At 39.7% G+C, this 25,581-nt stretch overlaps 1 protein-coding gene across 3 annotated transcripts in view; it reads left to right on the top strand.

Moving 5' to 3' along the window:
• The window catches only part of wnk4a (WNK lysine deficient protein kinase 4a), a 50,066-nt gene that overhangs the window by 8,623 nt on the left and 15,862 nt on the right, over window positions 1–25,581 (top strand). For 2 of the 3 annotated variants that reach the window (XM_014408460.4, XM_014408459.4), the window contains exons 3-12: window positions 10,447–10,619; window positions 11,040–11,260; window positions 12,828–12,985; window positions 17,683–17,771; window positions 19,101–19,320; window positions 20,473–20,839; window positions 21,450–21,592; window positions 22,844–22,917; window positions 24,298–24,433; window positions 24,834–24,950. In XM_014408460.4, coding sequence (XP_014263946.2) covers window positions 10,447–10,619; window positions 11,040–11,260; window positions 12,828–12,985; window positions 17,683–17,771; window positions 19,101–19,320; window positions 20,473–20,839; window positions 21,450–21,592; window positions 22,844–22,917; window positions 24,298–24,433; window positions 24,834–24,950 — 1,698 coding nt within the window. Of the gene's footprint in view, window positions 1–126; window positions 150–10,446; window positions 10,620–11,039; window positions 11,261–12,827; window positions 12,986–17,682; window positions 17,772–19,100; window positions 19,321–20,472; window positions 20,840–21,449; window positions 21,593–22,843; window positions 22,918–24,297; window positions 24,434–24,833; window positions 24,951–25,581 lie in introns of those variants that run through there. The other variant, XM_076887670.1, reaches the window with a different exon arrangement.

The following is a 25,581-nucleotide window of genomic DNA, read 5'->3' as shown; positions in this document are numbered from 1 at the left end:
GATCAAATAGAAGAAAATACATAACATTAAACATGTTAACAACACAAAAGCCATATTAAACGCAGACTACTTTAGACCCGGAAGTAGGATTCGTCGCGTCATCACTGAACAACCGGATTGATGGGCCGCAACATTAAAGCTGCTGACAGGTGAAGTCAATAATATTGATCATCTCCTTACAATGCAATGTTCTTTTGGGAAACCTTGACTTCTGCCATGCATGGGGATGATGCTTTAACATAAACCATCTAGCTAAACATTATATCCCAAGCAACCTCCCCCAACCCCTGGGACAGCTCTCCCTGACGGCTTCAACCTCACCCAGCAGGACAATATGCTCCGACCTGCCAAAGCTGCTCAGGTCAAAGAGCCTAAAGCTTAATGAATACTTCTGCACTGAATCTGCATACTGTCTCTATAGCTTCTCAGTCATCCAGGTCATTGCAGTCTTAAGCGCTTAAGTGGAAAGAAACTGGACTTCTCTTTTAGTTTTTGCAGATAGCCAACTATCATCCACCTGTAATGCAGTCTTGAGATCCGTTCTCAGGTGTTTGACTCACACTTTGACCTTTAATAACGTATTATGATAGCAAGGTGTTGGTAATATCTAACAGAATTCACACCTTGGCTCATGATGACTCAAGGTTACAGGTAGGTCAGAGGAATGCGTAGAAGGAAATATTGGTACTGAACAGGTCGATCATAGTCATTGCAAGTCTCCTTGAGGTGGCCTCTGGTTATATTTCTAGGTAGGTGCAGAGTGCAGTCTACACCTAAGGTGAGGAAGTATAACGCAGGAGTATAAATCCTGCCTAACGTGTTGGCCTCACCTCTATACAATCCAGTGTTGACATTCTATGTTTCTGTGTTCATTACCCAACATGGGTCAGAGCTCTTAAGGGAAGTTCCTACACAATGTCAGGCAGATTGTATTAATATGTCTTGTCAGTGTATTCCAGTGATGCTCGTGTGCTTTTGTTGAACTAGATTAGAACTAGCCAGTGTGCGCCCAGATTAGCCTCTTTTTTTTTTTTTTTTTTTTTTTTTTTTTTTTTTTTGTAGCTGCATATCGAAACTGGTCCCAAGTTAATTTGTATCACTTTTAAAGTGTCTGCGCATGACACTGTGCAGAAACTGCAATTATGCAGGTTAACTGCATGAGATACTGTGTAACATGGGCTTGCAAAAATCTTGGTCACGATCTGTGTCAGGTGGAACGAGATCTGTTTCTTTAGATAATGTCCCATAAAGACAAAATATACTTTGTCATAACTCTGGTTGGGAATTATTCATCAGATTGATGATCATCCTGGGTGTCCTGTGATATATTTTCTGGTCCATATTTTCCTCTTCTGGCCAAAGTTCTGGTTTAAAAATGGCAGCGGGCTTGTCTCACATTACTAGGAATGCTGTTTTGCTCTAAGATACTCTTCAAATGCCACTAGTGTCCATTCCTGTTGAAAGGGATTTTCTGTCATCCACCACCAAGTGCTTGCTCATAGGAGGAACACCTGGTCTCTGGGGATCTCTCATTAATATTTGTAAGGTCTTTCTTTACCTTAAATATAAACACAACAATAATTTCTGTAATCTTTTTCTGAACTTTTTGGCTGTTTCAGTACAAACTTTATCTCACGATTATTAACATTTGCCAAAGATATAATAAGAACAGTATACAGGGGCTTTCAGAAAAATAAACCCAGCAGTAGCTCCACTCTGGAAAATGTCTTTCCTTCTCGATATTTTCAGTATTGACAGTGTTTCAGTTTACAGCCGTTCCTTTGGTGGTGAATTTAGTCACCCTCCAGCTTGGGCCCCAAAGAGGCCTGGGTCTTGCTTCCTAAACAAACTAAAGACCTCAAGCTTTAAAAGCTGTTGGGGCTCCGAGGCCACAGTTGGTAAGGGAAAGAGGCTGCTTCACGAGGTCACCCCTTGGCGTTTCTGAACTGACCGTGTGTCTTTGAGTGTGCAGGACTGAGGTGTCAGGGGTGTAAATGTGCCCTAAGTTGTTACGTGAGGTTTGGCATGAATTGGCCAATGTGGTGTACAGTAATGGCTCTCTCTGTCTTAGAGCCTGGCACCTTTCAATACTGATCAGCAAACACTGTAATTTGTTTTCTCAATCCCCCTCCTCCAGATGGAACTGGTAGTGCTATTTTAAATCCCATTTATCTCTAAGCTATGTGGGTTTCTAAAGTTGGTGCTCACATTCAGGCTTAGGTATGAGTGTGTTGGACACAGTTGAACAGCTAGTCAAGGATTCATAAATCTTTCATACTGTTAGCTTCCCGTTATACGGCACCACTTGCATACCGTCACTTTGTAAACTGTATCCGGTGCTAGTTGCCAGTGGCACTTGATAGCAGACCCGTGTTTTAAGTGTAACACTATGCTTCTGAACCTCCTGCAGCCAGACTTAAAGTGGACCAAACATACCATCTGTACACAGCATGTGCTTCATATTTTGCTTCACTTTGTCAAACATTTGTCAGGTATAAGATGTCAGTAAGACATTTGGAATTTCAGGTGATATCTGAGGGTTTTTATCAGCTTTAACATCACAAAAACTAATAATAAAAAAGAAACATCCTGGGATGAAAGCACCTTTGCTCTGCTTTGCTGCACAGCCCGGGGTCATAACTTTAAAGGGCTTTACTCCAACACCCTCTCGGGTGATCTCTGTCAAATGGGTTTTCCAAGAAAGCTTAGCATATTGTCTCGCTTGGAGTTTGTGTGCGTGGAGTGTTTTTGCATTAGAGCTTTTTTTTTTTTTATCCAGAGAAAATAATTCTTGATGGGTACTCCTTGTGATTGTCCTGGGGGAGTCACGTGATGCAATAAATGTCAGGTAGTGTGAATAAATCATGACCAAGGCAGGGGTAAAAATATGTGTATTAATGCTTAATGAGTTACAAAGATTTTACACAACATCCATAAGAATTACTTGGAGCTTGCCAGGTTCTGAATAATCCCTTTATCTCTTCCAGCATGACAATTGATTGTCTTCACCAAGAAAACATCAGTAGACTGTTGGGCAGCTCACACTCTGTGAAAGAGGTGCTGCATGTCCCAACCTGTTGACCCCTTAATTAATGATTTACTAACCTTTATACCTGCAGAGTTCATGCATTATTTCTAGTAGGACCTTCTACAACCTGGCAACTCGAACACCGTTTCTATGAATAAACGGTGAATGGATAATTACTCATTAATCACAGGAAATCGATTAGTCACAGCTTATAAACTCTTTCAAAGTGAAATCAAACAATCTTTAAGGTAATTTTCTTGTACTTGCATCCAATATTAAGCAACTTAAGATGTCATTTTTATAATCCATGCTGAATAGTTGGGAGGAGTTGGCTTGATTAGGTTTAAACAAGGCATAGAATCGGGCAGGTTCACATAATGTTATAACAGTGTTGTCGATTTCTGTGAAAACGTTACTGTAAAAACTGGTTTAAGGAATGCACCCTGGAGTAACGAGCCTTTAAAGCCTGTCAGATATGTATTGTCATGAACTTGCTGAAGCCTGTAGTGTGTCAGTTATAGCCTGGTTATAATTATTGCAAATGTTTTTGAGCAATTACTGCTGAGAGAATTCCTGTAATGAGAACCAAGGGTTTGGTGGGAACATCCAATGTGGTTGGAGCTTCACTGCATTTTAGGTATTGTGTGAAGATTATCTGCAGCATTTGATTTTCCAAATGAAGATGTGTGCAGGAGCATTTTTGGAGTTTTTGGATGGAAATCACCAGAAATTATTTTTGTGCTTTTTAGTTTTAGCACTCATATTAAAAAGGCCAAAAGTGGAATTTGCACGCAGTCAAAAATAATGATGTAAACTTTGTTTGTCATATTTCTGTCGTCCCAAGAGGCACTAAAGCAAAGTACAGTTAAAAAGAATGATAGAAGCTGTAACTGAGAGCCTCCCTGTCATGAGATGTACTCGTACAGATAATTGTTTTTGACTGCCACAGTTGTGCGGCCAGTTGGCTCGGTTTAATCAGGTTTCAAAGCCCACAGATTCGCCTTGGCTCTTTGGAGGTAGAAGATGTATCTTTGACGGCTGTCGAGTCTACTGCAGTTTACAATAATAGCCTTAGCTGTGCAGACTGAGGAGCTGCTTGTAAACCACAATGCAAGTACACAAGTTTTAGTTACCTTTCTTAAACTCCTCAAGTACTTTAATCTGTACACCTTGCTAGTACCAGGTTGGACCTCCTTTATTTAGCCTTCAAAATTGCTTTAATTTATTGTGGCATAAATTCAACAAACATATTGATGTTATGTGGAAACATATTGGGCCATATGGACACATTAGCATCACTCAGTTCCAACCATGCCACCTTTTCTCCATACCTTGGTTGTAAAGAGTGGTTATTGGTGTTGTGTTGTGTTGTATTTGTGCTGTTCCTGTCCTATGAGTTTAAAGCAGTGTGGCCTTTCTTTTGCCACTAACTTGATATTTTCTTTTTTTCTGGCCATTCTCTTAACCCTGGGGATGACTGTGTGTGAACTCAAGTCTATTTCCTGATAAAGACTCGTGTCATTATGAACAGTACAAAAAGCTTAAAAAAAAAAAAATAGAATTTGTGTGACCCATAAGTAAACCTTTTCTACTCTTTTAGTCTCATTTGGAGTCATCGAGTTGAACTATTTGGCTTTATTTTTAAGGCAGCTCTCTTCCAGGTTGCAACCTTCAGGCATCTTGTGATCTTTCAGTGATTCAATGTTTCCTGTGGAGGACAAAGTGTTTGTTCCTTTTACACTCATCATACTATTAGACAGAACAGCTATTATATTGTGCACTGTGGCATTTCCAAACATCCTTTCCTTGCAGAGTTATTTCATCTGATAGGAGTCAGTGTCCTTCCATCTGTTTTTCTTGACCTGAGATTGCTCCGATATCAACTGAAAGGTGTTACAGCTCAAAATGATCCTCAGGTTACTGCATAAACACCAGCCAAGTTCACAAGCCATGAACATGACGTCGTTTAAGAACTACTGATCGTCCATATTCACATTTACTGTGCTGGCATTTTCAAAAGTTTCTAATTGAAGTTTAAGGAACTACTTACTTACAAGCTGCCAACAGAAAATGACAGAGCCAATCAAAGATGTAACCTGCAAGGAAAAGTTCCACATCTCTGTAACTGCGTGACGCAATGCTCAGCCTAAAGGGCAAGAGGACTAACCCTTTAAAAGAAGTCTCAGAGAAGGTGCAGGATGGTACTATATATGCAGAGCAGTTTCTAGAAGACTGACGTTTTAATGAGTTACTAAAAGCAAACACCAGATAGGTTAAGAGATGTCAAGAATAACAAAGTCAACAGGCGATAAAAGATCTCCCAGCTTGCAAACAAACATAGCCTTGTAGTAGAGGTCGAATCGACCAAGTCGGTATCCTATAAACCAAATCCAACCAATAAGGTGAACTCAATTCGGCTCAGTAATTTTTTTGTTTTTGTTTTAATCTCTCCAAAAACTGCTACTGGTAATAGTATATGTTACACTTGGGTCTTAATTGTGACCACTTGGGGAAATTAATTGCCCACCGCTGCTATAAACAGTGTCACCACATGTAAAAGTCGTTTTTCCAACTATAAAGTGAAATGCATAAAATTTTATAAGATAACAGTATCAGTGTCAAAATTAACCCTAAAATGCAATATGATGTTGAAAGTGTCTGAGCAGCACTGGCAAAGACTTTATGACAGGCTGCTTTTCATGATTAAAACACATAAGAGATAGTGTAATCCTGTATCTAATTAGCGGGCGCCACAAGTCGATTCAGCCTCTCAGAAGGAGAGCAGCAGTCAGAGGCTGGTTTGACTCCCCAATCCTTATGAGATTAATGGCTAACCTCCCTCTGCCTGCTCCATTTACAGACCATGTCAGGTTTTCTTGGAAAGAGCACACTGCTGCTTCAGTTCTCACCTGCAAACATCTAAATGTGACCCTGTGCCAGTGCAGGTGCCTACGTGCGTGTTTATACAAACTGTATGTCAGTCAAGGGGAGGGCATGTCAGTTTCAGTGCTGTGAGGTCAGACTTTTTTCCCACGTTGCCTTTGACCTCAATCCTCACTTTTGGCAAGTCTGTCATCACGGTCTCCGATGGACACTAGTTTGTTAATTCTGCAACTGCGCAGGTTCTCCTCCTGTCGTTAAAGGGTCAAGACAAACTCTGGTTTTTATCTGCTGGGCTCCTCACTGTCAGCGTCACAGGACACAGGAGTTATTGCCTGTTAGCGTCACTTTAAATAATAACTTAATGACAGGAAGAGGAGGGAAAACTTGCCTTAGTCCCAAAGCGGGTTTACACAGAGTTTAAGATAGGATACACATTATTTGTCCCAGAGTTGGGAAATTCCTTTGTTACCGCAGTTTAAATCGACTTAACCACAACAAATATAGAATAAAGAGTATGTTGCTCAATAAAATTGAATACAATATGATCAAAATATTACATCAATAAGGTGAACTACTGTTATAGCTACTACTATTCTTATTATTCAACAACTGAACTTTTCTACTAATAATCAGTTGATCTTTCCCTTCTTTTAACTGATGAGTTATTTGTTTGGTTTACAAATTTAAATAGTTAGCGCTAGAAAATCGCAGATTGCAATTTGTTCTTGCGCCAACATATTAAAACCCAAATTCTTCCAGTTAAACTTTAATTTCTTGACAGAAAACAACAAAAAAATCATGTTAAAATATAGAGCTAGCAATTATTTGGCAAGAGATTATGTTTAACTTATGAAACAACATGGAACTTTTCATGCATGGCTAAAGCCTGCTAGTACTGGAGCTAATGGAGGAAAGCAATTGTGCACAAACTAGCAGCCGTTTAGCTGAGGGTGCAGCAGTTGATGCTATCTTGCAGTGTTTAATGAAGGAATAAACCACAAGGGAATGGAACTAACATACTGTTAGCATGGCTTTTTATACAAAAAATGTTATCCAAATTTTATCTAAAATATGTTAAAATTTAAAAACAAAATGAATCATTTTGTTTTTCTTTTTGGGAAGTCGAAAGCTAGACTTCTATTTAAGCGTGCTGATTGGTTGCTTAAGGACGAGACACGCCCTCAATGTCACTCATTTCCAAACAATAATTACATGTTAGAATCATACGTAAATTACAGCTAAAATGTGTACAAGCAGCTGGCTTGTCTGAAGACTCAAAAGACCCCTGAACCGTTTGATCTTTGACATTAAATCACTATTTTTAAGTCTTAATGAATACAATGTGGCATATATTGGACAAAGGAAGATGTCTAGAAAGAGGGTGACTATGTAGCTGCCAGGCAGGGAGAAAAGACGATGTCCACAGAGGAGATTCATGGATGGAGTAAAGGAGGACATACAGAGGGTTGGTGTGACACATCATCTGCTGTGGTGACCCCTAAAGGGAGCAGCTGAAGAGCAGCAGTTCAAGAAGATTAATCATGCAGCATTTAAAACCAGTGGGTGATGTTAGAATCCATTGTTTACTACAGGGTTTGGTAATGACTTACTGCATTACCTAATTAAAAGTAACCATTATTATTACACTGTGCCTAAAGGTCTGTCATTGAATAATCACAAAATAAACTCCTGGCTGATATAGAATTATATTTTTGCAGGAGAAATGAACTGAAAAGTCAGTTGAAACCTTTAAGACGCATTCCTGCAGGCTATACGTAGTGAGACTGAATTCTTTCTTCTTCTTCTTTTTTTTACTTGCCCTACTTTTCACTCTGCATTTAGTTAAGATTCCTGCGGATGCTGCAGTCCATCTGCATTGACTGGATGTTCCCCAACTCGCGTACATACCTTCTGCGTCTGTTTAAATGCACACAGTTCATTCCTGTACTAAGACAGAGTATGCACTGCACACCACCTGGTTTGGTGCAAATGTTGTCTGACATGCTGTGTCCATGTCCCTGTTCTCATAATAGGGGCGCTGACAGGGACTTCTTAATACCCCTGCCTCCTCTACCATCAACACTGCTTATATAACTCCACTTATGTGGCTCTGAACTGAAGTATTTCCAACCCCAACCATTGCAGACCCCCAACTTAACACACACACACCTCTGAGTGGCTAAGAATAAATCATCTAGCTGGAAGAGGCTGCAGTAGAAGAAAAGCTTTTGCAGAGGCATGCTCACACACCTCTGACTCTGAGGTTGTTTTATTGATATACCCACTTGTCCTTTCAAAATGGAGATTATTTGTTTTTGTTGTTGCTCCCCCCCTGCATCGCTTTCTCTGGTGTTATGCAACCTATGTTGGCCTTGATTCTCAGAGAGGGGAGGTGGAAGAAAGAGAGAGTGAGAGGTTTGGGACAGATGCAGGCCTGCTAATATACCATGGAAAAGTTGGATAGAGGCCTTGCAGAATGGGGGTATCTTCTTTAGGAAATGCCAGAGGGCAGGGCTTATAACTAAAACGGGCTACAGTTGTCTGTAATAATAAAATGAATATTCCTGCTTATGAAGTTATACTCTGATCAAACAGCCGCTGCCCTAATGAGAAAACGGTTGGAGTAAAACCAAAACATAATGGAACACGATCAGTTTTCAATTCCTCTGTTAGTCACAGCTTAAGTGAATGTCTTTACTGGGAGGAGGTGTTGTTAAGTCACCCTGAAATTGGCCAGTATCAACAACAGTGTAATTAGATGATTAATGCAGCTCATAATTTGCTTTTCTTGTCTCCATCTGCAGCTAATTTCCCCCCCAATAATGTTCAGTTATTGGCTTTTTAAATGAACAATGGTTGCTTTAAATAGAGGACGGGTTTGGATGAGTCACATGAAGTAATCACCCATGATCGGTGCCGCTTAGTTTGGCAGCTCACATTTTTCTGAACGCTGTATTTCACAGTTGCTACTGCAAGATTTTGGTTTTCCAAGAAGGCCTGCATTTTATGCTGTTGTCATTTGCAGCCGTGCCATCTTGCTTGCCAAGCTGTAGTAAATCTTGTGGTTTTGGGGGCGTCCGGGACTCCAAGTGGCTAGACTGCGTGCCACAAGTTGCCCCGCCTCTGTCCTGCAAACAGCTTTCATTTCTTTGCACAGGTGACTCTCTGCAGGAGAGTTATCTGATGTTGTCATCTTAGATGCATAAATATCCAGATGCACATCAAACCGTACACTCATTGACTCGCCCTGGCTCATGCAAGCTGCAAACATGCCATAATTTGTATCATGTTGCATATTTTCCCTTATTTTCAGAGCACATAATCCCATTACGGCTCTACTCCTCAGTGTCCATAAAGCTAATTTAAGTGTAGCCATCAAAAATTAGCTTAAAATTGAAGTGACTTACTCTTATTTGCTTAATAGCTTTTTTGAATGCAGTTCTAACTATTTCTTTTGACCCTTACGCCAAGATGTTTTTCTTTTATGCAAAGCTTTTAGTGTTTCTGACAGAGCTCTTTATATATGAGGAATAAGCTGCAGCCTGTCCTCACATCATAAACTGATCACTGTTGACCTAAAAGTAATTCACTTGGTCAGAGGTCTCCTTTGTGTTTCGCCTTTGAGCTCAGTGCCACATACTCGGGCTGCTGGTGTAATATGACAGTTTGACAGGTGACTGACGCAGGTAAGAGTAGCGTTTCGTTGTGTGACATCAGACTGTGCAGTTCTTCAGGCAGTCTGCCTCCTGTGTTGATAGCTCAGCATTAGCCTCGCTGGGAAAACGTCGAGAGGAGGGAGACAGCAGTGGTCAAGCTGATTGTAAGCATAAACACATGTAGAGCTTTTTTTTTTTTTTTTCCCCCAGAAATCTACCTCAATACAGAATTCATGGTCCTGAAGTCTCTTGGGAGTTTTCCACCAACCGCCCACCGCAGGCAGAGTTACTCCACCAGTCGCTAAATTGGGCCATTCATCCAGAAGGAAGCACAAAAATGTCTTTGTTTGTCCGATGTGATTGCTGTGTTTGGTTCAGTGCAGTTTTACACAGATTTTAGAAACTTCCTCCGTAAATTTTTAAAGTCAGAGCTCCTCTCATTGGAAAATAAATGTTGTTATGCAACTGGAGGGTCACCCAGATGGATGAACCTGTGGTTTCCAATCCCACAGTGAGCTCATTAGCTAACGTAACAGTGATTTATCAGATCGCTCCCATGCATTTGTATTTGCTGTGTTTATTGCTGCCAACTTATGTAATCAAACAAAACCCTGACGAGACCAGAGCATGTGCACGTTAAAATTTTACTACAGCTACAACTCAACCATCAACACAACTGGATTTTTATGGCAAAGCAATCTTACCCCACTTAGTCATGGTTGTAAAGCTTTCAATCATTTTACATGATCGGCAGATTTTAAGTCTTTTTTTTTTTTTTTAATGTTCATATCCTGAAGGTGGTCAACATATTGATGTCTTAAAAGTGTTTAATATTAATAAATACCTATTACGGTAACTTTTTTTTTTTTTTTTACACAGACTCGCAAGTTAACCAAGGCAGAGCGTCAGCGTTTCAGCGAGGAGGTGGAGATGCTAAAAGGTCTGCAGCATCCGAACATTGTGCGCTTCCACGACTCCTGGAAGTCGACAATGAAGGGCCATAAGTGCATCATCCTGGTGACTGAACTCATGACCTCAGGCACGCTCAAGACGTGAGTCCCTGTGTCCAGTTCCACTTTTGAATTAAACTGCAGAGTTGCATGTGTATATGCATATAAAAGACTGCAGTTTATGTATAGATCAAAGTCCACAAACCTAAAAACGGTTCATTTTTTTCTCAAGTAGCTGATGCTCTGTTTCTAAATAAAACTTGCCAAGTCTCGCATACCAAAAAGGATATTTGTGTCATGTTTGACAACTTCTCCTTTAAGTAATGATGAAAGCTCTACTTTGGAAACAATGTTCTAGGAGCGAATTCAGGAAACTCACTCATTTTAAAACTTCCTCTTGGCTGTCAAAATAAGAGATTAATTATTTTGTAGCACTTAAAAGCTTCCTTTTCTTTCCGTGTTTTGATATGTTTGGACTGATTCTTATCCTCTTTTTTTTTTTTTTTTTTTTTTTCTTTTTAGGTACTTGAAGAGGTTCAAAGAGATGAAGCTGAAGCTGCTCCAGCGCTGGAGTCGTCAGATCCTGAAAGGGCTGCACTTCCTGCACACACGCACTCCTCCCATCATCCACCGGGATCTCAAATGTGATAATATCTTCATCACTGGCCCCACAGGCTCTGTCAAGATTGGAGATCTGGGGCTGGCCACTCTCAAAAGTGCCTCTTTTGCTAAAAGTGTCATTGGTAAGTGTTAATTTAGTCTGTGTTTACCCTGCTAGACGAAAGAAACGGCATCTAGAGCATAATTTATCAGTTAATAATTATCTGAAAATATAATTTTATATGCAAAATGCCCTAAAATGGTCTTGAAATGGTGGGAAAATCCAATGGCATTTTACAGGCCTTGCATTTGTGTAAACACCCTCCTGTTTCTGCTTACTCTTATTTCCTCCGTACTCATACTACCATGAATGCCTCTGTTTAAATTCCTGTCTGCATTTTTAAATGCAGCATCATTAACCAAATGGCTTCTAATTTCACCTGGAACTTGCCCATCCCATCACTTACATCCAGGGAGTGCCAGCCGTCACATGCACGATAATAACTTGTTGATTTTTGTTGAAAGTGGCACTGATTTTAAATCATTTGGTCCAAATCAAACACAGTATGTATGTTGGGGTATTTTAACAAGAGGAACATTTTTTAACCTTTTTTATCAGCAAACAACATTAACAAGATTTTTTTTTTCTGCTGTTGGCTGTAATGATTAGTCAGACTATAACTTTGGACCAGAGTAAAGGACCTCAAGAGCTATATGCTAGTAATACCTGCTTTTCATGCAATGCCAAAATCTAAATATCTGCAAAACAAATGACACTTCCATCAGCATCCATTAACTGTACTGTCTACTTGGTGCTAATTAGCAAATGATGGCATGCTAATGGGAATTGGAAATTATATACATTAATATAAGCATGCGTGCCTTAGTTAGCAGCTGTTATTGCTAACAATCATGAATATTAATCATTAGTGACTTAAAAAAGAAGGATGCAGGTTAAATTTTATCTAAATAAAAATGTCAGGAAATTCTTGTTTGTTTATATTTCTTTAAAAACATCATCCCTGCAGCTCTGTTCCATTTCATGTTTTTCCTCTGGTCGTTCACGCCTCACCTGCAGTGGCGCAGTGTCCCAGCAGTGCTTCTTACCTCAAAGTCTGGGGATGGTAAATGCTGCTAAAAGGGTAGTAAAGGAAGGGGCTGCACCCATAAGATGAATTATGGGGAACTGTGCATCATGCAAAACTACTTTAATAGATTCCAGGAACAGAGTTGAATGGCTGCTTGTAGAAAAAGGATAAACATGGCTTGCATTGCATACAGCTTGTCCTGTGCACAGGAAAAACTGTCACGAGAAAAGACTGCACGTTCTTCACTTAGTTTACTATATGTATTAGGTCTCTTGTTCCAGAAAGTTGCTCCTGTTATTTTAAAATCTCTATCAACTATAAATAAGTATTAATTTTCTCAAAATACCCCATCTTTGAGCTGTTTGATTTGCAAATTTCTTGTCAGCTGAGGTTTTAACTGCATCAGGCAACTACTTTGAGCAGAAACTCTTTGAGCAGAAACTACCTGGTCATCTTGGCAGAGAGTTTAGCAGTTAAAAAGCTCACCTCATGTTTAAAGCGTGTTCTGATGCCATCAAAGTGGCAATCACACTGTCCAATAAGGGTCCTTGACTCTTATTATGGCTCATCAAGGATTTTAAATAATAGAACAACCTTTAAACCTTTTCTTCTCCCCTGACAGGAACACCTGAGTTTATGGCCCCAGAGATGTACGAGGAGAAATATGATGAAGCGGTGGACGTCTACGCCTTAGGAATGTGCATCCTGGAGATGGCCACATCTGAGTACCCATATTCTGAGTGCCAAAATGCCGCCCAGATCTACCGCAAAGTCACCAGTGTGAGTAAAGCAAAGACGAGGACTACCTCATTTCCCCCGATATTTAGTGTGATTGTCCACATGTGTTCTTCCGTGATGATGGAATTAGAGAGGAACCAGGATATCTTATTCGTACAAATAGAAATACGTAAAACGCACATGAATTGGGATTGAAATCATCATTACATCTATTAAAGGCTTAGTTTTGTCCATTACGACTTCAGCATGCAGAAGTGTACCGTGTACCATCCTGACACAGGATTGCACATGTTTTACTTAATGATTGCCAGGGTCTTTTACCAGCTGTATAACCAGGCCTGGTTGTTGTTTCACGGGAATATTCCCTTGGTAATGAAAGTGTTTCATCAGAAAACTGAGGTGACCTATTGACACTGATGTTGTTAATTTTCTGTCTGAACTGATTTAAGCCTTGCAGAAAAAAATATTTTAACAGATTGCAGATGTTTTTCTTTTTTTTGCATTGGAATTTATCTGTCTGACGATGAAATGGGCTTTAAAGAAGTGGATTTTGGGAACACAGGCTGATGCAGTTCAGGCTGTTCTTGGGGGGTGCCAAGCACATCAGTGACGCCACGGTGGGCGAGAGCAGGCGACTGTAGAATTATATGTTTTGGAAAATGTGTCTCACTCCTTACTCCACAAAGAGGCCTGTTTCTTTCTTGTGTGTCGCGTATGCAAAGCAAACAGCGTGTCTGACGGAGGCTGGAAAGTGAGAAAGTGACAATGCCAACAAGTCGTAGTGCTCCTGGCTCCTCCACAGACAGGAGCATTATGTGGAGAAGCTTAGGCATACATCATGATGAAAAAACACAGTCATTAGCTGCTGTTTTTTATGATTTGTTAATGCTTTGTGTTTATGTGGAGCTGAAGTCACCTGCTATTAAAAAGGCCCGCAGTAACCAATATAGCGTGACATATGAAAGGCAGGACAGACGGGCTTCTGTCGTGACTGTTTACAGACTCTCCTTGTTCACATTTAAGTATACACCAAGTAAATGGATAGAAACGTGCTTTCTCATGTACGCTATATAACCAACAGTATGTGGGTGTTTGTGCATTTTACACTTATTTTTATCCACTAGGACTTCCTTATTTCATTTTTGTTATTTTCTTCCTAGGGCTGTGCGATATGACCAAAATCTCATATCCCGATATAAGAATTCTATCGTCCGATAACGATATAAATCACAAAATTTTTAAATTTTCTGTAAATTCTGTGAATCTCGGGCAGCTCGACATGCGTGAATTGTTTCCAGCTGCGTGTCCTTTACCCGGAGTCGAGTGTTTTAACCGATGCGTGAAACTATACATTTTTAGACATAAGTTGTAACGGCTGCCGATTTCTTTGTATTTATTACACGGCGTTCTGCGGGTTGCCTGTTCTAACATTTGAGTCTAAGGTTTCTTTTTTAGCACCTGGCGGCTCTTTTTTACTTCTTATCCGTAAATAATCTGCTCTTTCACGTGATTCAGTTTATTTTGAAAAGTCTCAACAGGATCTTGAGCTTTATTGTGAAAGGTTTATGTGGAACATAAACAAGCGGACACGCGAAGGAGTTGCCGTCGCTGTTGCTAACGACAACGCATAAAAACAGGCGCTTGTCTGTCCCTAGTGTGGTTATATTACATATAAGAGAAAGAGAGAACTTTAATAAATGAATATAGCCACTACAGTAACCATCAGAACGATGAAAAAATATTGCGACACCACGAAACAAACGATAGCGTAAAATGAAACGATAGATGTTTTTATATCGTCATCTGATATATATCGTTACATCGAACAGCCCTATTTTTCCTGCTTTTTACACTTACAGTAAACACACCTGTTGGTTCAGCCATTAAAGCCCGCCCCCCCTTCTTTGTACAATTGGAGGCTTACCAGTGTCAGAAGCTGCTTCTTTCGTCCATTAAAGGTTTTTTGAACAGGCTGTTCTTCAGCATGATTAAATCCACATTTTCTACACTGGTGAGCAAGAAAAGAACATTAATCATTAGGATGGAACAACCCCACTCCATCTGTTTTAAGTGATCTGCTGTATATGCCCAATTTGAGAAACTGCTGGAAACAATGACGACATATCTAGCAAGATTTCCTGGGTTTTGTGTTTGAGATAAAGAACTTCTTCTGGGGTCATTAATGATGATGCTATTAAACTCTTTCCTGCCAGATGTTTAACCTAGCTGGAGGGATTTGTTCCACGACAGCACCAGTGAGGTCCGACACTGATGATGGCTGATAACGACTAGTTTGCGGTTGCCATTCAGGTTTACTTCAAAGCTTGGGGGGGCTTCTGTGCAGGCCAGTCAAGTTCTTCCAAAGCAGGAAAGAATTTTATTAAAGAGCTGCCTTTGTGCAGGGAGCCCTTGTGATGTTTGAGGAAGAAGGGTCCAAAGACAAATAAAGATAAATTATTACTGTATTAGATTAGAATTAAGTAAAGTGCAAACAGCAGGAGCAGTGTATACAGTTACACAATATGGACAAAAGTATTGTATAGTAGTATAACACCTCTTAATCTTAATCCTTAATTCGGGTGTATAAAACAAAGCAGCCAAGCAGTCCGTCTTTCCAAACAACTGTGAAACACTGGCTCGTTCTAAAGACTTCACTGAATTCAAAACGTTGTAACGTAATACTGTTACTGTTGTAACATATCAGTTAATAGAATTTCTTCCCTCCTACATATTCTGTGATCAGCTGTAAATGTAAAGGTAACCAAGTTCTGAGTCCCTCATCTCATATCCACATTAGCACAAAACCTAAAAAAAAAAGGAGCTTCATGGCATGGCTTTCCATGGCTGCACAGTTCCTGCAGGTGTAATGTACTAATGGTGCACCACTTTTGTCCATGTAGTGTAAATTATATAGAAACAAATGTGTATAGTAAATTGAAGTTAATACTGTAGTGAAGTCATAGTAGGAATAAAAATATGTACAGAATAAGATATATTTTTAGGTGGAATTTGATTTTGCTCTTATAAAACCAGTTAACAGAATTCATTCAGTATTTAAGGAAAGCACCTCATCAAAATCATTGGAAAGAATCTGTGTGGGGGACATGGTCATTATAATTAGCCTTTCATACCTTGGCTCACGCAATGGCTAATACGTAAAACATCTTCATCAATACAAAAAGTCCAGTTGCCTTCTTATCAAGCATTTGAGATTAACATGGCTCATATGACTGAAAGCCTATAGAGACAAACTAATTAACTAATGATAATGTCTTCAGATGGCAAGTGTTTGTATTGCAGTAATGTTCTGATGTCCTTAAATTTGTCTCTAATAAATAACCATTTCATCTTCATTATTACAAAATTAATAAAATCTCAGATAAAACTAAACATTTTTAAAGCATTTTTGAAGCAAACAACCAGTCTGGAAAGTGAACTGAAGAAGAAAAATGAATTAAAATTAGAAAACAGTAGTAAGTCTTAGGTATTTTGGTCTTATAGTGTTTTTCCTCCTTAGTATACTTGAATTTCTTGTCAAAGAATACCACACTTTACTTTTAAGACATAACCACGCTTTGTTCTCATATCTGTGTAAAATAATTTGGGTTCACTGATCGTTATGTTCCTAACAACATTAAAATCTGACCCACAAACCAAAGTTAATACAAGCGCAGTGTGTTTCTCAAGCTCTTATCTACATGTAGACTGCCGTCGCCACCAGAAAGGAGCTGAGTCACAAATTAGATTTGGATCTAGGGAAAATGGATTTACTCTCAAGGTGCCTACACAGTATGCGGACACTGCAGCAGAGTGCTTAAACAAACAAACAGCATGTCTATAACTGCAATGAAGCGCGCTATGTTTGCACTGGCATGTAGTTGGGATGCTTTATCAAAAGAATGGAAAAAAACCAAAAAAAACCCCACCAAAAATTAAAATAGGAATGGCGTTACTACGCTGTCTCTCCTCTCAAAGCTCTGTCATTTGCCCCACTTAAACAGGCAGCAGGAGTATGCATTGAAGTTCTTTGTGACCCTGATTAAAGAGAACCAGTTACATGCAGTGACATGTCTGTCTTTAAATGAGATAACAAAGTGTACCACTCAGCCTTTTACTGGTAAATCAAATTATTTAGGTGTTTGGGTGCATCATTGCATTGCTTTGGTATCTGCTGGCCAAATGACCTTGGTTACTTCCTTTCTTATCTTTGTTGTTACAGGACTTGGAGCTCTGCTGTAATCTGTACACAGACTTATGCACATACTGATGATAGCATTTAGAAGAACTCCCTTATTTCTTATTACTGAGAAGTCCTGCCCTAATAATTTTGCGATTAACTGCATGGAAACAGCAACTGTTCTGAGTTAAAAATAAAAATAAAAATCGGTGCAAGGATTGGTGTAAGTTAAAGGGAAAGGAAAGAAGGGAGAGCATTGCTGGGTTTCTTTCCATTTATCCTGAGCTCTTGGTTTTGTTCTCCTCTGGTGTTGACATGGTCGCAAAGCCAAATGTCATGCTGGCTAGAGGCAGATGTCACAAAGCAGACGATATATCAGACATGCGGTGCAGCCGGGAGCGGCTGTCACCGCTTTGATCTGATCGTCTCAGAAGAAGAACTGTGGGAGGAGATCATTGTTGCTAACTTTTTCTGCATAAAGCTCCAGTCTGTGTTCCCTCCTACACTTTTTATTAAGCCTAATAGATGAAATTAAACTCTGTGTTCTTATCTGTTTGCACAGGGCATTAAACCTGACAGCTTCTATAAAGTCAAAGTCCCAGAACTTAAGGAGATCATTGAGGGCTGCATCCGTATGAACAAAGATGAAAGGTAACAATGAAAGCACACACTTTATTATTTATATCATCTTTTCTGCTCTTCACTATTCTCAATTATTATGTTGCACTATGCTTCAGAAAGCACATACATGATGTCTAGAGGACTTTAAAAAGCCTTAAAATGGCCTAAATTATACAAATTTATACAAATTTAATTTCCTTAAATAAAGATTCATGCAATCACATCATAAAACCTTGTTTGTTTGTTTTTTTAAGAATTCATATTTGTATATCCTAGCCTCCAGATGGCCACTTGAAGTGGCATTTGCCCTCACAGTTTGAAAACCACTGTGTTAAATTTAATTTTGATGGGTATTTTAGTCATGACTCCTCTAATGATTGAAGCACAAAAGCTGCTATTTTTCAGCACATTTGCAGTGAGGCTGCATTGTGGGCAGTTTGTACTCCAATTCATGCTCAGTACCGAGTCACAGTTAATCTCATAAACACACAGCCATGACTGATTTAGTGTGCTGTAATCTGTGAATTAAGTGGACTGATATGAGCTGAACATCTGAAGTAAAAATCTTTAAATTACACAAAATCTCTGTCTGTGTGTCTGTTTGTTGCCTTGTTCACAGACTCCTCATAGACCTTTAACAGTTGACCAACCAAGCTTGGGGCACAGGTCATCTTAGGCCCCTGAAGCCTCTTACATGACATCATGTTGTTAGTTAGCAAAAGGCTAAAATTGCCCATTTTTAGCATTTAAGCATCTATAAGACCTTACAAAAGCGTTGTATCAGTTATTTCACAGCAGTAACATCCCATTTCTATACAAAAAATTAATAATGCATGATTATTATGAGGCCATTATGATGGTAGTGATGACAATTTAGCTAACAAGCTAAAATGCCCCCTTTATAGCATTTATGCACATGCAACACTTAAAGGAAGTGTACTATTGATTTAATTTCATGGGAATAAAATCTCATTTATTGTCACAAAAGTTGAAATATACATGCCTAAAACCCACCTAGTAACTAAAATTACCCATTTTTAGCATATAAACAACATTGACCAGATACTACTGTACCCATGGGCATATATTAGTGGTAGAAAGTGCATTTACTCGGAAGAAAGTATATTTTAGCATTTGATTTGGATTTCAATTGCAAATTAATTGCAAGTTACTTAATTTATTTTAAACAATTACAAAGAAAACTTTGTAAAAAGTCTTCAGTTCATCTCCTTTATATCTCCTTAAATTTTTTTGTTTGTTTGTTTTTAAACTGAAGTGAAACTAGTTTCGGATGTTATGAGAAATAACCTTGCAATAGCAACCCTAAGTGCGATAAAACAAATTACTTTCTCTCTATAGGTACACCATTCAGGACCTTCTGGATCACCCCTTCTTCCAGGAAAACAATGGCGTACATGTGGAGTTGGCAGAGGAGGATGACATGGTGAAGTCAGGCCTGAAGCTGTGGCTGCGCATGGACGACACCAAGAAGCTCCACGGGAAGTACAAGGACAACAACGCCATCGAGTTCCTCTTCGAGCTCTACAAAGATGTGCCTGAGGAGGTGGCACAGGAAATGGTAGGTTGGCACGTGAAGAAAGGATTTTGTGAGGTCAATATTTGCTGCTTTACTGACCAGGTTTGTAACAGATGTTGGTGAGGAAATGGAGTAACTGATTCCTGATCAGCAGATAGAGGCCAACTTAACCAACTTCCACGTGCTCTCTGCATCCCAATCTTCATTTACAATTTTAGGGGTTTTTTAGGTTTTCCAAATGAAGGGTGGATGAGGGTCCTCAATGCAACAAAAACCTAATTTGGACACTAACGTGATTAGAAAGACAACTAAAAGTGGATTCAGTTGTAATATTTCCAGGAGCGATTTAATCAATCTTTCTTCTAATTGGATGCCCCTCACAAACAATAGGTTTAAAGAAGATATGAGAGGGATACCTGTCCTATTATTGTGGCCTTAATATTCAAAGCTTGGTTATGTTTAACATGATAATCCTGAACTGTAACAGAATAAATGTGACAGAAATTAGGAAAAGCTTAATAGGTTCAATTTAATTAGAGTTGTATGGGGTTTGACTCTTAACCCTAACAGTGAAAGCACATGCACCTCAACATCATTGTGGTTCCTTTACCTTTCTGTTGTTATATCCACTGCAGCTCCTAAGGAGAACACCTTGTGTACTATGTTAAGGTCACAGCTCACCATTTAATTATCAGTGGTTTGAAATGGGAGAGGACGTCTCAGGAAGCAGCCGTAATCGTGTCTTTAATAATATAATGGCTCCTACACTTATTACAAAACCTTATGTCCTCCATAAAGGTCACTTTTAATGAGAATACAAGATACAATTTCTTACCTGTTTACCTTTTTACGGCAGTTTTCATCAAGATCAAATTTGGTATCAGCAGGGGACATCGTGCCAGGCTAATCTGCTGTAATCTGACTATGTGTTGAGAGGTTGTTACGGACTCGGTGTCCCACTCTGCTGAACTGGATGTCATGGGAGGCTGTAAAAAATGCCAGATTGTCAAAAGAATGAGGCCTATGTGTTTTCTTTTTGTAAAAAAAATGAAAAAATACAACACCGACTTTGCATGTTTATAAAACTCTCAGATAATGTCACAGCTTGCATAAGTAGGTCATTAAATGCAATAGAGCTGTATTAGCACTCATATGCATGTTGTACCCTGACCATTTCCCTGTGCTGTTATGCAGGTTGTGCTTGGCTTTGTGTGTGAAGCAGACTTCAAACTAGTAGCGAAGGCTATACGCGACCGAGTGACGATCATCAAGCGTCAGAGAGAGAAACTGAGGCGGCAGGCCGAGGAGAGGAAGAAGAAGCAGGCGCAAGAAGCCATAGAAGAAGAACCAGAGCACCAGGCCGCTTCGCCCAAGGTCAACGATGTTGTTGCAGCAGATTCCCCCATCCCTTTGACGCCATTGACACCATTGGCCCCAGTTTTGTCCCCCGTCACCAGCTCTGTGGACTCTGGCGTCAGCACCCACTACCCTGCAGAGCCAGAGGAGCCCGAAGTTGACCAGCACTTTCAAGTTCGCCACAACAGCCTGTCTTCTGCTAACTGTAAGCTGTCTGATATCACATCCATATACCGTGAAAAGTTAAATGTTTGCATGCAAAAGTTCACTGTGCAGTATGCAGGATTAATGTAAATGCTGTCCCTTATGAATTACTGTGGAGTAGAAGAATGAAATAGAAAAATACACAAGTAAAGTACATTAAATTTTTGTTAAAGTTTTGTTTAAATTCTTTTATTTGCTGTTCTTAAACTCCAGAGACATGTTTTTCACTGCATTAGCTGCACAAGTGCGCTTCACACAAGGCTTTTCTGATGTCAACGCACGTGGGAGAGATGCAGAGAAAAGTGAAACTGTGGTTAACTGAATTATTCAGGCCCTGTAGGTCTTATTCCATGGTGTGCACATGTGCTGTGCTGAATGTTTCTCAACTTTTTATTCCTGTTTTAGAGACAGCCATCTGATCTCATTTAAATGTATCCAGAGCAAATCTATTCCACAGTGAAGCCCTTCAGATTTTTCTTGTTTATGTGTTTTGTGTATCTCAGGCTGGGGTCATTAGAGGTGTGTGCAAGAATGCACAGAGTACAGATTGTGTCAGTTTTTTAGGCCACAGCGGGTTATGTGCTAATGGTCGATGTGCTTTGTTGAAACAGCTGACTGCGAGACGGACGGCTATCTGAGCCCCTCTGGTCTTCAGGATCCGCTGGAGGCCGGCAACGTCGGCATGCCTGCGAACTCTCCCACCACGCATCCCAACCCCCCCGCCGTAAACGGTATCTCCCTCCGCTTCCCCTCGGTAAGTGGTTTCAATAAAGAGCTTGTTATAAAAGGAGAAAGCTCAGGGTGGTAGAGGGGAGGATGATTTTGAAGACTTTACAAGACCGCCTTTTCATTAATCTCTCCAATCCAGGGCTGACACATAATTTAAAAAGAAAATTAAAGGGCAACACAAACCTTTTAAGAACAGCTTTAAATACAGAACTATAGTTGAGTTTTTTTTCCTCTTAATTTCAGTTTCTTAATGATAGTTTTTATTACTTAACTTAAACCTGTTACTTTATAAATAGATCCGTCAGTCATTGACGACTTATCACCAAGCAAGACATTTTTATTAATTTTGTTCGATCCAATTCAGTTTCACTTACATAGTGCCAATTCACAACAATCAGCTCAAGGTGCTTTATATTGTAAGGCGGGCTGTTCAACTCCAGGCCTCAAGGGACGGTGTCCTGCAGGTTTTAGATATCACCTGAATCAGATGATTAGTTCATCACCAGGCCTCTGGAGAAGTTCACGACATGTTGAGGAGGTCATTTAGCCATTTAAATCAGCTGTGCTGGATCAAGGACACATCTAAAACCTGCAGGACACCGGCCCTTGAGGCCTGGAGTTGGACACCCCTGTTGTAAGGTAAAGACCATACAATATTAGAAAGAAATCCCAACTATCAGATCTATGATCAAGCACTTGGTGACAGTGGGACGAAAAACCTCACTTTTAACAGGAAGAAACCTCTAACAGCACCAGGCTCAGGGAGGGGCATCTATCTCCCGCTACTGGTTGGAGGGCCCAGAGGATGAATTAAATATTTTTCCTCAAATCAGGATTTATTTTGTTTTATAGTTAGCGCATGCAAGATGCAATTTTTGGGCCATGTTGCTGAATAAATTTAGGTAGACTAAGAGTTTAAAGACATGCTAGCAGCTTGTGCCTCAGTCTCAATTGAAAGAAATTTTTCTAATATCATGTTCATTTTAAATCAGAAAGTGAAAAGATCTGTGATCATCTTTTTCCCATATTTGATGCATAAATATCACTTTTTCTAACTAATCAAATTTCCTCTAAATTTTGCATTTATATAGTCATAAAATCAATATTTTACAAGTTAAAATGTAAACCCCAAAATAACTCAAATTTAGTCATAAGCACTGAAATAACTGTTTTAGAGTGAGTACTTTCCTCACCTAACATCACATATAACTACAAAGAAAATGAACACTGTCTTTTTCCATGTTTATCTTACCACATTCCTGTTTTCTATTCATAGAGTATTGCTGTCTCCAACAACATAGAACACGGCAGTTCAAGGCCTACGAGTGGCTTCAACTCCCCCGTGGAGAGGTAAATCTGTCGAGCCTTTCTGTCCTCCTCACTCCGCCGTTTTATTTGCTGTTAAATGAACAATAGAGTCTAACAATTCCTGCCTAATTTAAGTAAGAAACCTGAAAATCAATGGGAATCTTGTAGAAATGTATTTTCTTTGGATCCCTTCCTCCTCCACTCCTGTGGGCTTTCAGGCTTGAGGCTATAGACAGACTCTGCTGGGTTTTTCTTTGCAGAGAGGCAGAATGGACCCTTGAAGATTTCTTTTTTTGACTGTGTGTCAGATGTTGTAAAGGCCTTGTTTTCTGTGCTGGTGGGATATTAGTGATACAATGTTTGAGCACAATGTGTTTGTGTGTGCGAGTGTTGTGGAGGATGTTCACCTTGGATTTAACACTTTAAGAGGATGATATATCTATTTTTTGTTTTTGTTTTTTAGTCTATAGAATATAAGAAAATGCTGTTTTCGTTGCTTAACACACCTCAAAATACACAAATTTGATCTAAAGTTGTGATTTTATTTTGAACCTAATATGTTTAATACAAATTATGTCATCTTCCAATTTATCAAAGCTCTTTTTAGGGTAAATAAAGTGATTGTCAGGCTCTTTCACCATCATCTTAGTTCCCTTTTTCGATTAGCAAGGAACAGGCTGTATCTAACATGTCTACTATAAATTGAAGCAAACATCAAGAGGGGATTGATTGTCATGTTTAGCATCCAAAACACACTCCCAGTTGCTTAATTCTTCTGAGAAAAGCCCTCGATAACTGACGACCCAAACTGCGTGTCACAAATAACAAAGAAAACAAAGGTTTGCAGCATCGCCACAGATGTTCGCCTGTTTCTGTCTGATTTCTGTGTACTCAGTGTCTGAAGGTGAACTAAAGTTACCTGTGAGGTGGAGGTTTTTAAATAGGGACGGGTGGGTGCTGCCAGCCAGTAGGCCTGTAAATGTTTGCAGCCTGTGCTGGGGAGGTGGATGGAGGAGGGGGGGTCTGTTACCACAGTGGTCCAAAAAAAGGCCCATGAGATGTAATTAGCTGAACCAAACCTTTTTATAAAATACCCTGAATGTTCTGCAGTTCTCTGAAACCTAAAACTCCTGTATAAATGTTACAGATCGCACCGACACGTTGCTTTCCCTGGATGAACACCAGCTTCTTGTAGACTCTGTTTGTACCCCAGAGACATGCCACTGTAACACGTCAACCCTTTCGTTGACAATTCAGAGTGTTTATTTCTATGTGCCAACATAATCAGTCCTTGTGGATATTCAGATCTCTACTTTTGTTCTAAATGATGAATTGGCTTTAAAATTGCTTTACAAGGAATTTATCAGTGGTTTCTTAGGGTGTGTTTTCTAACTCATATGATTTTTTTTTTTTTTTGTACAGCTACGCGTCTGATGTGACTTCAAGCCTGAGCGACGGCTACGAGGGCCTATCGGAGAAGAACGAGAAATCAGTGGCGAGACGAACGGCTGCGAAGCTGTTCAGGAGGAGGGCGCGCTCGAGGCTTCGCATCATCGGGGTACAATAAATCAAATGTTTGGTTTAATTACAGCACAGCAAAATCCTTTTTTTTTTTTTTTATTCTGCACATAATAAACAAATAAATCAAACTGGCCTGAACTGAATTAGCGGAGGAAATTTATTTATGAGTGAGTGGTGAGGCACCACCCTAGTTATGTAACGTTATCAGTAGCAATGCTGCTCTTCCCCCAGCGACCGCAGTGCATTGCTTTTTTGATCAGGACATTCTGTGGTCGTTTAATGAGCCTGTTTGGATTGGCTGCAGAGACAAACGCATCATGGATAACCACATGTGCCTAAATAGTCTGCTACAGTAGAGTCTCATACATGTGCACAAACATGTTGTAACTCCTGCTTTTAGACATGTCATCACCATTGGTCCTCTCTGTCTCCATCAGCTCTCTGATAAAGTGGACCGGGTGGTGGAGTGCCAGCTGCAGACGCACAATGACAAGATGGTGACCTTCAAGTTCGACCTGGATGGAGATAACCCAGAAGACATTGCTGCTGTCATGGTGAGCCATTATCTGTGCTTAGCCATTATATATATATAAAATTATCAAACGGTCATCTTTTGTTACATTTCTCTTGTTTTTATTAGGTTTTTTATAACTTTATTATGTTTATACAACGATATTTTTCTTTAGTCAACTGGTCACATGGCAGAAAATCATTGCATTTAGGCACATAGACATTGTCAAGATGATCTACTGAAGTTCAAACTGAGCATCAGAATGTCAGAGAAATGTGATTGAAGTGTTTTTGAATGTGGTGTGGTGATTGATACCATATTGGTTGGTCTGAGTATTTCAAGAACTATGGATCTACTGGGATTTTCCCACACAAACATCCCTAGAGTTTATGGAGGGTAGTTTGAAAAAGATGAAAAATGCAGACAGTAGCAGTTGGTGTGGGTGAAAATGCCTTGTCAAAGCCACAGGTCAGGAGCATACCAATTGCTCTTCTGCATACCTTGTTACATCTGAGGTCTGCAGAAGAGCATCTCTGAACGTAGCAGAAGACCACACCGGGTGCCATTCCTAACCTGTCGGCTAAAAACAGGAAACAGAAACTACAATTTACATCCCCAAAATTGGACAATGCAAGATTGAACAAATGTTTCCTGGTCTTGTGAGTCTCAATTTT

This window comes from Maylandia zebra, linkage group LG8 (genome assembly GCF_041146795.1).
Source record: "Maylandia zebra isolate NMK-2024a linkage group LG8, Mzebra_GT3a, whole genome shotgun sequence".
In the NCBI taxonomy this organism is placed as follows: domain Eukaryota; kingdom Metazoa; phylum Chordata; class Actinopteri; order Cichliformes; family Cichlidae; genus Maylandia; species Maylandia zebra.
Note: the sequence above shows the minus strand (reverse complement) of the source record. Positions and strands in the feature narration are given on the sequence as shown.